General features: G+C 39.0%; 1 protein-coding gene across 2 annotated transcripts in view; it reads right to left on the bottom strand.

The window, feature by feature from the left end:
• Window positions 1-446: 446 nt before the first annotated feature.
• Window positions 447-15,762, bottom strand: part of CLSPN (claspin) — a 31,755-nt gene continuing 16,439 nt past the window's right edge. For both annotated transcript variants that reach the window (XM_077150317.1, XM_077150318.1), the window contains exons 10-25: window positions 10,027-10,286; window positions 9,605-9,783; window positions 9,443-9,507; window positions 8,684-8,880; window positions 8,193-8,347; window positions 7,391-7,617; window positions 7,160-7,271; window positions 6,747-6,822; window positions 6,445-6,545; window positions 4,253-4,417; window positions 4,033-4,154; window positions 3,656-3,783; window positions 3,228-3,330; window positions 2,534-2,616; window positions 2,116-2,277; window positions 447-1,798 (exon numbers count right to left, since the gene is read on the bottom strand). In XM_077150317.1, the coding sequence (XP_077006432.1) occupies window positions 1,688-1,798; window positions 2,116-2,277; window positions 2,534-2,616; window positions 3,228-3,330; window positions 3,656-3,783; window positions 4,033-4,154; window positions 4,253-4,417; window positions 6,445-6,545; window positions 6,747-6,822; window positions 7,160-7,271; window positions 7,391-7,617; window positions 8,193-8,347; window positions 8,684-8,880; window positions 9,443-9,507; window positions 9,605-9,783; window positions 10,027-10,286 (2,246 nt within the window). In that variant the 3' untranslated portion in view covers window positions 447-1,687. The remainder of the gene's footprint in view (window positions 1,799-2,115; window positions 2,278-2,533; window positions 2,617-3,227; window positions 3,331-3,655; window positions 3,784-4,032; window positions 4,155-4,252; window positions 4,418-6,444; window positions 6,546-6,746; window positions 6,823-7,159; window positions 7,272-7,390; window positions 7,618-8,192; window positions 8,348-8,683; window positions 8,881-9,442; window positions 9,508-9,604; window positions 9,784-10,026; window positions 10,287-15,762) is intronic.

The raw sequence follows: 15,762 nt of genomic DNA, 5'->3' as shown, positions 1-15,762 counted from the left end.
CTCAGAATTGATTAGCTCCAAAACCTCTTCTTTATCTTTCCCCCAAAAAGACATTTGGGGAAACAAGAGGGGAGAAATAGCTAGCCCTCCTTCCCAGTTCTCATTTGCCCAGCAAGGACTGTTTAGCCTTGGGCACTGCTTGGAGAGCCTAAGGGGAGGGGCAATAATGCATCATAAGCCTAAAACTATAATGAAGCACCAAGAAAGTGCCAATCAGAGGGACTGGGACCACTTAGGTAAATTCTCTTCACCTGAATTGAACAGAAACCGTTTGGTAAGTTAATTTGATCAATTCCTCGGGCTGAAAAGCCAGGAAGGGGACAACTACAGCAATTTTCACTCCAGATCCAGAAGGCTTCCCTGGCAGGGAGAAACCTGAATGCGAAATGCTCCGCAACTTTAGACAAGCGCTGACCTAAGAATGCACATTCAAGCGGGACAGAAAATCTTGCCTTCAGGGCATTGGCATTTATTGAAAAACTACATACACATTAAAAATATCTTTATACACATTATCCCCATTACAAGATTACAAATATACAAACTTGAGTTCTGTCCAAGTCAGCATTTTGAATATTAGGGAAGAAAACCTATACCCTAATTTCATCAGTTAAATTGGTGTTCTCCATTTCCCAGTAAAAAACTGGGATAATCTCATCCAACTTCCCAAGTCCAGATCTGAATATGAAACCATAGAATTCACATTGAACATTTTTCTAAAGCAGTATCAATGTTAAGTTTGGAGGGAAAAAAAAATCTGTCAAAAATTCTGAGAGCTTCATGGTATTTCAACTAAATTTTGATTAAACTCCAAGATAGTATTCTCTCCAAATAAGTAATGAAATATTTAAATGTCCTCTGATTGGTCAGGGCAACAAACTCAATACAGAAAAATGCAACAAATAATGGTTATATTTCTTATTGTCAGAATGGGAAGGAAAAGAGGTCCTTGAGCAACAGTGTTTCAAAATTGAGAATTTAGTCCCAGGAGAGATGTTTCTGCCCCATGGAATATCTCATGGGGACAGGCACTGCATAGAGACCTATATCCTCAGCCCTACACTCCAGAAAATTAGGGTCAAGGCCTTACTGACTTAGGTACCAGTTTGAGCCCTTATTTTAAAGGCAACAAATGTTAATGGGAAATTTGAGGCTGCTTGGGAAGAGGTGAACAGGAAAACAGGAGGGCAAGACTATTATAATAGCTGATCTGATTGATTCCTTGGTCCTCTAAGAAGTCTCTCTCACTGCGCTGCTCCTACAGATGTGAAGGAGTTACTGTGGTACTAAGATTCACCGCTTTCTGTAATTTTCCATAATGCCACACTCTTTCTTCCTCCTTCTTCTCCTCTTCCGCCTTGTCCTTTATCTACCTATCACAAACAGGTAACATCCAGGAAGCTGCTAGGATAAAAAGTGTTTAATGGAGGAGGTGAGACTTTATCCAAGTATCTCATGAATCAATATTTGTCAACTCCGCAGAATTAAGATTAGTCGTTAACCAGGAAATAATACTAGGAAAGAGATGGCCAGAATCATGCAGAGGAAAGAACTAGAATCTCCATCCACAATTCTTAATGCACTGATTATGAAGGAAGGGATGGATCATCAGATAAGCATCAATTCCGACCTTCAGGAACTTCTCAAAGCAGTCTCAAAATAGGTGCAGGCAGTAAACTTGATGGTGTTAGCTTTCCAAGAATTTGAATATGCTTTGCTTCAATCCTGAATTGCTATCCTCTGCCTTGGGGCGCTTAGGTGAAGGGGATGTCATTAAGGATGGGCCCCTTCTCCTCACCTAGAAAGCAGAGAGGGTATCAGGGTCAGCTCAAGATCAACAGCCTCATACAGATACTTACCTTCAATTAGCTCTTAAGCAACTCATTGTTAAATCATGGGTGATTAACAACCAAAAAAACAAAGAAAAATAAATTTTCAGGCAAGTTTAAAAGCTGATGGCCTAGTAGGGACAGTAATCCCCCTTGTACCTAACTGGGGAGTGTAGGATTTCAAAATTGTAGCATAAGTTTTTTGGCCAGCAATATTTTTTTAATTAAAAATAAATTAATAAATTCTGCTTTTGAAAGGCACCAAATCAGTTTTCAAATTCCATACCTGACGCTTAGAAGATTCCTTTGCTCCCTCAGCCTTGACAGGAGAAAGTGTATGAAAGACAAAGTTTCTTGAATTTCGGGGAGCACTAGGGTTGAGGTCAGAGAGGGCAGCCAGTTTCTGAAGCACAGCTTTGGGTTGATTTAGCAGTGAGCCTGTCTTCAGCTGAGGAAAGAAGAGTTGTTCAAAATCAAAACCCAAGTGCCAGTTCCTCTCTGCCTTTCCAGGTATTGTGAGGACATATTCCTACCCAATTCAGGTAGAAAATAAATAGCAGACTCCTTTAACATCTACTTCCATTTCCCACAGCCAACTCCTTCCCCTAATGACAGAGAATATCATTCCCTTAGTTCGACTGGGCCTTTATAACCCATCGACCAACCCATCGACCGAGCCTGAACTAACAAGGTCCCCAACCAACCTGGCGGGCACTCCCCAATCTGACGACTTCAAAAGGGTTTCCAAATAAAGACTCTGATTCCTGAATAACCACAGTGCGATTGGCTGAAGAGAAAAGGAGAGAAAGGCCAGTTCTAGGAAAACCTGGATATAAGTACTTTTAAATCTACACAAAATAAGGAATCTTGTAACTAAACCAGTAAGCTAAAGCCATAGGAACACTGATCATTTTTATCATGGTGACTCTCAAACTATTAGAAGTGGCTCCAAGAACACAGCCAACTAAGTTGAACTGATCAACCAATTTTTAATAGTTAACAACAAGAAAGACAGTAGTGGTAAGTGTGGAATAGTATTTAAGAGCTTCAGCTCTGAGGTTAGATATACCTAGGTTCAAATCCCAGCTCTAACATTTAGGAACATAATCCTGGGCAATTAAATATAGAAGCCAGAATTTATTGAATTTATTACTCTGAGCTGCCTTAGAACATACAGCAAAACCTGCTACATATACTCCCAAGTACAACTTCTATTGTCCAAAAGTCTAAGATCTAAGATCTAAGATGTCTCTCCCCATCTCTGTGGTGCCTCTTTAAGACAATATAAGTCACAGGCCCATGACTAAACTTCAACAGTCTCTGAAGGCTAGAGTTGCATTTAAGGCCCCACTACTAACAATCCAGGGGGTCAGATCCTGAGGAAAGCTGAGTGCTCACCCTTTTTCTGTAGCGTTCTGGCTGTAACTTTCTTGGCTAACATCATAAACTGACTGTCTTCTCCTATGTCTTCTTCTTCAGTTGCAATTTTACCCTGCTGTGCCTAAAAACAAAAATCATACAGCATAAACAGAAAAGTGTACTGATTCCTCAAAGAGCTAGTATAGCCTGGGTTGTAAAGCTAGAGTACCCAGGATATAATTTGTTTTTCTTTTTGTTGCCTCAAACGAAAAAACTTATTTTGGACAAATAAACATGAAGAGAATTGCTCAGGATAACGTTACCGCAAAGCATAAAAGGAAACTCAAGGATTGAAAAGACCAGTAATATGTTGCTAAGAGTTCTGACTCTATCGCGATAGGCTAAGTGACTGGGTCCTCTCCTCAAAATTAGGGTGAGATTAAGTAGTGCTCTTGAGGACTTCCTACCTGGTCCCGAAGCCACTGCTCTCGTTCAATTCGCTCCTTTCTCCATCTGGCCTCTGTCTCATCAAACTGTTCTTCAACCTGATCATCATCAGAATCTCTGTGAAACAAGTCCATCTGGGAAGCATCGTCTAAAGCAAAGAGTTAAGGCTATCAGCATTCTGCAAGCCCCACTGGAGAGGGTGTTTGGTCAGACAGAAAATGAACCCTTATCATTTCTCATATACTGAATAAACTTTTCCAAAACACTAACAGAAAACAATGGTCATAGCCAAGTTGGCCACCATGGTCTGTTATAGTTTTGATTTTCAGTTGCCATCTGAAATTGGACAAGCATGTACATTGTACCCACTTGCTCCTAAAGACAACAACCGAGGTACCTATGTTCTTCCATCGGAATTTCCTCATTCGCCCAGGACCGTCACTGTGCAGGTCCCCATCAGCAAGGTACCTCTCTTGGTATAAACGTAGCTGTCGCTTATCGTCATCCAACATGGTTTTCCTACAACAGGAGAAATAAGGTATTCAAAACCAGGGCTGGATATAGGGCCTGACTTAAGATACACCTCACTCCTCAGAAGGGCTTGCTGGGATACTGACATGTGTATTTTCTTGATTTGATTCTGCAGTTCCTCATCAGAAGGAAGTGCTTCATCAATTATATCTTCTTCGTATTCATCAATCTCTTCCCCATCATACTCATCTTCACTTCCCACATCACTCCCTGACACCTCGGCTTCATCCTCCAGGTATTTGTTCAGTCTCCTGGAAAACAATTTAGAAGATTTGAAAATGCAGCAATGAATATACACACAGAATAGGAAGCCATGAGAAAAGCAGAATGCAGAGACTCTAATAATAATAAGCTTACATTTATAATACTGCATCTTAATAATATTAAAAAGTCTATCACATTTTACAGGCATTTATCATATTATTCCAAGAGTGGGTACTATTAGTCCCTTCATTTTACAGTTGAGGAAACTGAGATTCGTAGAGATTAAACAACTTGCCCAACGTAGATCACACATCTGAGAGGTAGCAGAGCCTGGAATCAACCTAGGTTAGGTGACTCTAAAGCCAGAACTCAACCTTCTCTAAATATTTGAACACATCTGCTGAATGACCAAACTATTTTTGTTTGCTTCTAAGCACACCAGCTTTAGGAGTCAAACCAGAGATAGCATGGTATAGAAAGGTGATAGACCAGCTCTTCCTATAGCCCATCAAATCTTGACCCCTAAATTAAAGGAATTTCTGTAACGCAGAGTTCCTAATCATCAAGACCAGTGCTAGTTACTTTTTCTCACATCAGATCCCCTTGAAAACAAATCTGCTGTCACCCTGGGTTCAAAGTTCTTTTATCTATGCTCATAAGAGGCAAGAATTTGATGGTTTCTAAAGGCTAATTTTTAACAAAAAATTTTTTAAGCCAAGTTACTCTAAGGTCCCTGGGGAATTCTTTCAGGGACTACTGACTAAGGTTTCCAATCTTCTCACCCACCCCCACACTCTTTGAACAATTCAACTTTTACCTGTCACTCTTTATAAGACTTCATTTGAACAAAGAGTGCTTTAGTTAAATAAGGTCTAGGAATCACTCCCTCAGATAAATCTATGGATAACCCAAAGCTGTAAGGGATACTTAATTTGACAGGTGACAGATTAGAACCCAAAACTGACCCTAATAGAATGAAATGATAGGCTAAAAGCAGCAATATAAATCTAATAGTGATTAGTAGATATCCTATGTGTGAGTTCCAAAAGTCATGCACACACAATATAATATGAATACCTATCAAAATTTTCTTTATAAAGCTTTTTTAGTGTTATGGGAAAATACTTATAGATATGTTAAGAGAGGTGGGAAGCAACATGCAAAGTTGTACATACAAAGAAAAACTGGAGGGGATGCAAAGGTAGTTCAATGGTAGAATTCTCGCCTGCCATGCAGGAGACCAGGGTTTGATTCCCAGTCCATGCACTTCCCCCAAAACAAACAAACAACAACAAAAATTCAACAAAATAATGCTGCAATAATAGGATACTCACATGGAAAAATAATGAAATGTGACCCCGCCATACAGCATAACAACAAAAAATTATAAATGGAGCATGATCTCAATCATACAAAAGATATGCATAAAAAAGGGAATAACCACCATTAACATTTTCACATATATTCAGAATGGTAGATATGGCTGATTTTTAAATTTAAATAATTCTGTATTCTTCTACATTCTAAAATAAGTGCTTTATTTTCATGATCAGAACAACAGCAACAACAAATCACTCAAAAAATAAAGGGGGTCATTTGCCTAAGATGAGGATGAGAGAGACCTGGAATGACAGTAATTCATAGGTGAAAAAACCCAGACAATTTTAGGTTGTCTATTAGATCCTCAGGATCTAGAGTTGACCAAGTGCCTATGAGCTTAGGTTATGTTGTAAGTAGCAGATATCCCAAACAAGGGATGCAATTCTACCACCACATTCAGAAGTCAAGACCACACCTGAGGGTAAAGAGAACACCCAGGACATGAGGGGTCCGAAAGCCAAGTCATGTGAGAAGCAACTGCAGGACCACAGATCTTTAGTACAGAAATCACTTGAGAAGGACATGAACATCTCCAAATACTCATGGGAAGTTATGTGGAAGAAAGATTTTGTTTAGTTTGTGTTAATCACAAGAAGCAAACAGGACCAGAAGATTTAGGTAAAAAGGAGAAGAGATAAAATTCAACTACTTGGAGAACTTTCTAACAATTGAATGGAATGACCACGAAGCATACATTTGCCTTTTCAACTTCTCGGATTGCTTCAGGAGCTCTTCTTCATCATCTTCAAGACTTTTCAATGGCAGATCTTCATCACCAGAGTCACTGTGTTCATCCTGCAAAATCACAGCATCATACCCAGAGTTACACAGAATAAAACGCGTCCTCAGCTGACAATAAGAGTTTATAAACTCTGCCAAAATACCTCATTCTAGGAAACCACTTCTGATAAGATGCTAAACTTAGGATTCTCAAGAACTCATACAAAAAGAAAAATCTGAGTTCAGTTATGATTACTTTGTTCCCTTCATACTCACCTCATCACTATCAAGCTCATTATCATTTGGGACAAGCTGAAAGTCTCCAAATTCCTCTTCTTCACCTTCATCTTCCCTAAAATGCAAATCAACCGTTCAATAAGTCATCGAAAGCAAACTACAAGCAGTTATCTCAGTTAAGAATTTAAAGGATCTTCTTAGCAGCAACAATTCTTCAAGCACCAGCAAACAAGGTAGCTTGTCTTTTTACCCTTGTTTTCCACCAGCTAAATCGTATAATTTTGCATAGTAAGTATAATTTCCTTACTATGCAAAATATGACTCAATCCATTGCAAGCCTCTCAAGATATGAAACCCCTAAGATGACTATTACCACCAAGCCCAGAGAACCTAATTCCAGGATTTATATAAGACTGGGCCTTCCTAAGTTCCTACTAATCACTGAGACTCACCTGTCTGTTGGGAAGGAGCCTGAGCAAAGAGCAAGTGCTTCTTCCATTGGGTCACCAGAGCTGCTTTCCTTTTCTTGCTTATTTAACTCTGATGGAGTCAGAGTGGAAGCATCTACATCACAACAAGGAAAAGCTTTATCATTAAGGAATGACAGTTTTTCCCAACCATCTAAAGACATGCCAGTTAAATACAATTCTGTTGTGAGCCTGATGTGCTTCATTGATATTTACCCTGAGAAGTGAATTTTCCTGAACAAAGATTCAGAAGTTCCTCCATGTTCTCTTTCTTGTCACTCTTCTCGGATAGAGGTTTTTCATCCTGAGATGAGAACTTGCCAGTACATAAATCCAACAGCTCATCCATGTTAGCATCCATGGCATTCTCATCCATACTGGCCAGTGGCAATCGAGGCTTCAAAGCCTGGTACTGATTCCTGTGGTTCCTCACATTTAAGAAACTACGAGGACCATGAATAGTATAAGAAATTCTCCAGGAAAAAGCAAAATAGTGGGTGAAAAACTCTGAACTCTTTTATAACAACAAAGTTCGAGGTTGAATTCAAACCAGAAAAGAAAAGATTTTAACAGCCTTGTGCTAATCTAATGAGAGAGGGGAGTTTTATGTAAGGTTAAATACAATTTCAAAGATGAAGGGTAATTTCTGGCTTCAGATAATGCTAGAGTAGGGCTTGGAATCAAGATCATGCAATGTACCACAGGTCATTCTCAATCCTACCAACAATCATAATGTGGTAGGATGGATACAGGGACATTTACTGCGATTTCAATACAAGACCTATGAATTCCAACTAAGGCAGAGATCGAAGGATCAGAATGCCAGCAAGAGCTATTTACGTTTTATTTTCTGGAGAGACTTTGTTCAAACTTGTAGAATGTAATACTAATGGTCTGTACACCTTCTCTTTCTCAGAAGAGAAAGCACAGATGGAGTGACAGAAGCTCACTTTATTTTTAAACAAAATTAAGCAGCACCCAGCACCATTTCCACCCACAGAAACATAAAACTACCTACCCATCTGCATCCAACAGTTGGCTCTGAGTGTCATCTTCTAAACAGAACTGGAAGTCTCCGGCTCCTAGGAAAAGTGTCTTGGGCTCTGGGGAGGCGTTATACAGATCCTGGGAATCCTCTATGGGAAGTGAAGGCTCAGACAGCTTTCCTGAACTCTGGCACAAAACAAAACGAAACAAAAACAAAACATTTTACAAATGTCATTCACCGTCATGACAACAACAGAAGTTGCTATTTGGAACATTTAATCTACTCTCAGGCAACTGCAGTTGAGGAGGACAATGCGTAGCCAAGAGAAGCATAAAGAAAAATACTTCCAAGAGAGTAAGAATACTGGATGAAGCTTGTTTTTATACAAAAAGGGGGTGGATCTTTCAAACTGAACTACATAAGCTCAGTACCAACGTGGTGGGAGTTGGTTGGCGTGGACACACTTTATTTAGCCATGTGGGAAGCAAAAGGAGGAGATTAGAAAACCATTACCATCATACCTTAGAAGCTGAGCTGACCAAACTGGCTCGGAATAGTCCAGGGGAAGGAGATCTGAAGCCTCCTGCTACAGGGAAAAAACTGGACCCCCGGCCTGTCTGTCTGTTGCAAGGTTGATAGGATGGAATTGTGGAGCCAATCAGCTCAAAGCTATTATGGCTGCTCTCCTTTGTCAGCAATGAGCATGAATCATCTTCATCTAAAGAAAGAGAAATAACTTTTATGTGTATGATTTCAGAAACAAGATGGACTTTTTTAGGAAAAAAAGAGTTGAGAATGAAACTGTCAGGTAAATCACAGGCCAGTGCTTCAAATTATGTTTCAAAACATTAAGTTGAACGTAAATTACAGTATTGAGATAGCATTATGCAGTCAGGGTTTATCACTCTGAGCTAAGTGACACCTGAAGTTCACTTCTTTCTCTCACCTTATCTTATGCCTATGATCACTGTCTCCATTATCCAATCATTTATACATCTCTTTTTGATCTACATGTGATAGAAATACTTCATGGTTCACTCAGTCAATACACAGTAAGGACCTACTATGTGTCCACGGTCAACTATAAAGAAACTGCATGGAAGTTTTAAAAAAATGGACCAAGAAAAATTTTCTAATTCATAAATCCCTATTATGGACACATGTAAGATGGAGAAAAGTCACCAGGATTCAAAAAATGGAACTTTACGCAATTGTAGTCCTTAAGTATCAAAGCTGAAGAAGCAGAGAAAAGTCAAGTTCTGCATAGGATCACTACTCACCCAGTTTGTTACACCTTTTGCCTGAGTTTTCATCTGTTTCTGACTTTTCTTCTGTAGGAAAGTAACTGTAAAATGAGAAAGTAGTGTTTGAGTATCTGTTCCTGCTTCTAACTAGAGGGGCAAATTCAAAGGAATCTTACCTTTCCTCAGAGAATTGCTTACCCCATCTTGGAAGAGGTGTCTTTAAATAGAAGTAAGGAAGAATCTGATGAGAGAGGCTTGGGAACAGACAGGAGGCTGACTGATTTGCCAATTTCACTACTGCCATCATTGTTCTCTTTATCCATTTCTTTTTCATCTCTGGTTTCTGTTTCTTCACTACTAAGAAGGAATTCTTCAATCTTTGCCAATGAAGGTACAAAGAACAACAACAAAAAAGTCAAAAATTTTAAAAATACGTTGCCCCACCCCCCAAGATATTGCTGCATATGCCTTTAGAATTAATGCCGTATTACTATTAAAATATATAATTTGAATATGTTTATTATATGCTGATTCAAATCTGATTTTCTCTTTCCTTTTTTTAAACCATGATTTGGAAGCAGATATTAAAAAGGTTAAAAAGTTATACAATTGCTACAAACCTCCTGATTGACTTTTTCCTCCTCTTCTCCTTTCTCCTCTTCTTCATCTTCTTTCTCCTCCTCTTCCTCTAATTCTCCCTCTTCCTCCTCTTCTCCTTCTTCTTCAGATTCATCTGTCATTTCTTCCTCTTCCTCCTCCTCTTCCTCAAACCCATCTTCATTATCCAATTCAAATAATGCCTGGCGCTTTTGGCGCTCCTCAAGCCTTCGCAGTTTCATTGCTTCTTGCAGTTTAGCTTTCAGCACTTGAAGTTTTTCACCTGAACAGGAATATGTGTGGATGCTTTAGACATAATGACCGACTACATACAACAACGTTAACTATGCATTTTAGGCAACTCCCTAAATTTTCCAGTTTACATTCCAAAAGGAAAATCGGAGACCTTGGACTCTAGGCTTTTGTTATTTTACAAATGGGGATCATTGAGTTGAAGTGTAAAAGAAAACTTCCATAATTAAAGTCCTATACCCTGGGATAATATACTACTCAGAGATTATAATGCTTAACATCGCTTCTAATTAAAGAGATACAAGTTAAAATAATGAGATACCATATAGTTTGGCAAAAATTAGAAAGTTTGATAATATACATTATTGACCAGAAGATACAGAAACTCCTATACACTATGATTTAGAGTGCAAATTGGCGCAACTTTTTTGAAGGACAGATGATATATACATATCAAAATCTGACTCAATGATTCAACTGTAAGGAATCTTTCATTCAGATATACAAATATATATCTGGTACTAGGATGCAACATTGTATGAATCAGCCAAAAATGAAACAAACAAGAATTCTACCAATATGAGGATGGCTAAACAGATCATATTTTATATGCATACACTGGAAAATTATGTAGTTGTTTAAGAAAACCTCAAAGGCACTCTACTGGGCCCTGCCCTGATCAAGAGGCAGAGTGAGATGCTTCAAGGCTACAACCCCCAGAAAATCTTTGAACAACCAGCATGAACTGGCAGAAAACAGTTAAAAGTCTACAGGTAACTAAAAAGTACTGGCAAAGTCCCTTGAGGGACTGGAGGAAAAATACAGAACTATTAAACTTCACCACTTGGGAAATTGCTAATACTGTCTCAAAATTAGGGACTCCCAAGTCAGTAGGTTAAGACTTGATCTTGAGGTTTGCTCTTATGAAACTTATTTCTGTAGCAGAGATGCTAAGCCTACCTATAGTTATGCCTAGGAGTTAATTCCAGAAAACCTCTTTCATTGCTCAGATGTGATCTCTTTCTATGATGAAAGGAAAATCATTACTCTACCCCCTATGTGGGACATGACATCCAGAAGTTAAAGTCTCTATGGCAACAGGGGACATGACTCCCAGGGGTGTCCACCATGGGATGGACAACACCTTCCTGACTAAAAGGGGGAAAAGAAATGTAACAAAATAAGGTCTCACTATGTGGGACATGACACGTAGGGGTGAAAGTCTCCCTGGCAATGTGGGAGATGACTCCCAGGGATGAATCCGGCCCTGGCACCGTGGGATCAACAATTCCATCCTGACCAAAAGAGGGAAAAGAAGTGTAACTGATAAAGTATCAGTGGCTGAGTGTTCAAATAGAGTCTAGAGGCTACTCTGGAGGTCACTCTTATGCAAGCTTCAGTTAGCCATTGCTACCTATTATAACTTGTCAAACCCCAACCAAAACCATTCCAGCCAATTCTAAAGAACACCTAGGGCAATATATAAGATTCTACAAAGGTTGCATGCTCTAGTTTAACTTTCCAGAAACATACAAACTCCAGATGGGTCCTGGAACCAGGTAAGTCCTGAAGCCTAGAGGGCTAGCCTCTTCAGAACATCAGATAGTTCCATCTCCCTACCCCGTAACAGTGACATACCCTCTCAACATGAAAAAGTTAGAATGGCCATAGCCCAAACACCCCTAAAGAGAGGGATGAAAAGATCAAAGGTGATGGTGGAGTTATACAGAGAAGATAGGATTTAACAAATGAATATGACTGCTGAATCATTAAATTGATATCTCTTTTAATCTCCAGTAGCTTAGCGCAGGTAGAAGTAAAAACCTAAAATTGTAGAATTGTAATCCATGTCAAACTCTGAAATATGTTCTACAACTAATTGTGGTGTTGTGCTTTGAAATCTATTGCTTTTTTGTACGTATGTTATTTTTCACAAAAAAGAAAGAAAAAAATTTACTGTGGTGATAAAAAATATTTAAGCCTTCTAGCCTACTATATTTTGGAGCAACTAGAAGGAAAAATGTAAGAGGATCATATGGTAGCTTATGTCAAATTCTGGGGTCTGTCCTGTAACTACTTGTTGAAGAGTGCTTTGAAAACTATTGCTTTTTTATTTCTTTGCTTTATATATATGTTATACTATACAACAAAAAAGTTAAAAAAACTAATGTCTCAGTGGCTAAGAGACTTCAAATAAAGTTGAGAGGCTATTCCTACACAAGCTTCAGCTAGATTTTGCTAATTACCAAAGTTGGCCAACCCCTAACCAAAACCATTCCTGTTAACCCTAATGAACACCTAGGGCTCTACCTGAGATTCTACAGGTTTTATGCACCAAGATTACTTTCCAGAAACCTACAACCTCCAGATGGTTCCGAGGCCAAGTAAGTCCTGAAACCCAAAGGGGACAGCCTATCCAAGAACATCAACCAGTTCCACCCCCCTATCCCATATTGTCAACACTCTTTCCAACATGAAAAAGTTAGAATGGGCACAGCCAAATACCCCTAAAGATTGGGAAAAGGATCAAAGGAGAAGGAGGAATTATAACAAATAAGTTGGGATTTAGCAAACGAGTATGACTGCTGAATCATTATTTTGATATTTGTTTTAGTCTCCAGTGTCCTGGGGCAGCTAGAAGGAATAACCTGAAATTGTGGAACTGTAACCCACACCAAACTCTGAAATCTGTTCTATAACTACTTGTTACAATGTACTTCAAAATTTATCATTTTGTTATCTATGTTACTTTTCACAGTAAAAAATGTTTGAAAGAAAAAAAAACCTGCAGTAAAAGGGCAAGCGCCAAATTAAAAAAAAAAGATTATTTAAGTGGTGGCAGGGGGCGGGTCATGGTGGTTCAGTGGCAGAGTTCTCATCTGCCATACTGGAGACCTGGGTTTGATTCCCAGTGCCTGCCCATTCCAAAAAAAAAAAAGGTGGTAGGATATCGTGGCATCCTAGCTAGTCTTCCCCTGCCTCTCACTGGCTTTGGCATGCAGTCAGTCCACATTCCCAGTGCAGATTCCTGGTCTCAGTTCCAAATGGAGCAGAGTAACCATCAGACTGGAAGCATATATGTCTGTCCCAACAAGTCTGGTGGTGACCTGAGAGACTTAGAATTCCAGAACTTGCCCTGCATGTACAAGGCAGTTTACTGAGCTCTACTACAGAACACTGCAGTAGAGTCATGCTGCCTAGGGCAAGGGATTGCTGGCTGTAGTACACACAACACAGTGCCAAGGACTATGAGAAAATGGTTTTTTAGGAAAGCATGTAAAAGTGGGAACACTTAGGGCCACAAGTGCATGCCACAAGTGCATGCACAAGTGCCTAACAGGGAGTCCTCTATGCTTTGGCTTGGAGCTAGTCTCTAAACTCACTGTATAAGTAATCTCTTAAGGAGGGCACTCAACAGGTCAATCTGCAAAGACCGGGAAAGGTATTTTCTCTTTTTCCTTCTTTTTTCTTTGTTAGCACCAGGCATTCAAGGAAAGCTCTGTCATGACACTAACTGAATACAATCTTAAGAAACAGATGCCTCAGAGTCTAAATTCCAGTGATAACGCACTAAAATATCAAAATGTCCAGGTTTCAAGAAAAGGTTACAAAATACCGAAAGAAATAGAAAGTAATTTCTCCACAAAACACAAAAAGAAACAGAAAGCAATTTCTCAGGCAAAGGAGAAAAATTAAAGCATCAGAAACCATCAATGAGGAGAACTACACCTGGGACACACCAGGTAAAGACTTTTTTAAAAATGGTCTTAAATGTGCTCAAAGAGCTAAAGGAAAACATGGACAAAGAACTAAAGGAAATGAGGAAAATGACAGACGAACCCAAAAAGAACATTAATGGAGATATGGAAATATGAAAAGAAACAAAACAGAACTGAAGATACACTAAGAGAAATTAAAAATTCCCTAAAGGAGTACAAAAGCAGGCAGGAGCTGGCAGAAGAAAGAATCACAGAACTTGAAAATAAGACAATTGAAATCATTCAGTCTAAGGAGGTGAAAGAAAAAAGAATGAAAAGTGAACAGAGCCTGAGGAACCTATGTGACATCATCAAGGATACTAATATATGGTGGGAGACCCAAAAGGAGTAGAGAGAAAGGAGCAGAGAGAATATCCAAAGAAATAATGGCTAAAAACTCCCCAAATTTCAAAAAAAAAAAAAAAAAAAAACAAATACACACACCAAATGCTTAACAAACTTCAAACAAGATAAACCCAAATAGATCTACACTGCATTATGTTATAATCAAACTGTCAAATGCCAAAGATAAAGAGAGAATTCTGAAAGCCACAAGAGAGAATGTGTCACATACAGTAAGATTAAGTGCTGATTTTTCATGGGAAACCACGGAGGCAAGAAGGCAGTGGGATGACATATTTAAAGTATAGAAGGCAAAAAATTGCCAACCAAGAACTCTACATCCACCAAAATTGTCTTTCAAAAGTAAGGGAGAAGGTGGACCACGGTGGCTCAGCAGGCAGGGTTCTCACCTGCCACGCCCGGAGACCTGGGTTCAATTCCTGTTGCCTGCCCATGCCAAAAAAACGTAAGGGAGAGATTAAGACATTCCCACATCAACGGAAGTTGAAAGAGTTCATCACCACTAGACTGGGCCTACAAGGGATACTGAAAAGAGTTCTGCAGATTGAAAGGAAAGAACAATAGACAATAAACCAAAGCTGCATGAAGAAATAAAGATCTCCAGTGAGGGTAATGATAGGGATAAATATAAATGCCAGTACTATTGTATTTTGGTTTGTAATTCCAGTTTTTACATCATACAGAACCTAAAAGGCAATGTCATGATAAATCAATGACTTTGGACTTACAATGTATAAATACGTAATTTGTGACAAGAACTACATAAAGATGGGAGGACGGAGGGGTATAGGAACATAGTTTGTATTTACTATCGAAGTCAAGTTGAAGCCAAAGCAAATGAGATCGTTATAGATTTATGATATTAGTTTAAGCCCTGTGGTAATTACAATGAAAATATCTGAGAAAATGCAAGTTTATAGAGACAAAAATTAGAACAGAGGTTTGGGGGGGGAGGGGAAATGGGGAGTTAATGCATAATGGTGTAGGGTTTCTGTTCAAGGAGAGGTGAAGTTTCTAATAATGGAAAGTGTTGACGGTTATGCAATATTGTGAATGTGATTAATCCCATCGAATGGCCAGCTTGGAAATGGTGGAGATGGGAAAGCTTATGTTGCATATATATTCCACAATTAAAAAGAAAGAAAGAGCAACTGAAAAGATAATGACAGTTAAGTGCAATACGTGACCCTGGATGGGATCCTGGTAAGGGAGGAAAAAATGCTCAAAGGAACATTATTGGGAAACATGAAAAAACTGGAATATAGACTATAGCCTTTACATCAATGTAAATTTCTTGAACCTGACAATTGTAGCTAACGTGGTGACCTAAATGAATATCTTAGGAAATGTAGATGGCAGTATTAAGTGTTCACGGAGCATAATACA

Source organism: Tamandua tetradactyla, chromosome 2 (assembly GCF_023851605.1).
Source record: "Tamandua tetradactyla isolate mTamTet1 chromosome 2, mTamTet1.pri, whole genome shotgun sequence".
In the NCBI taxonomy this organism is placed as follows: domain Eukaryota; kingdom Metazoa; phylum Chordata; class Mammalia; order Pilosa; family Myrmecophagidae; genus Tamandua; species Tamandua tetradactyla.
Note: the sequence above shows the minus strand (reverse complement) of the source record. Positions and strands in the feature narration are given on the sequence as shown.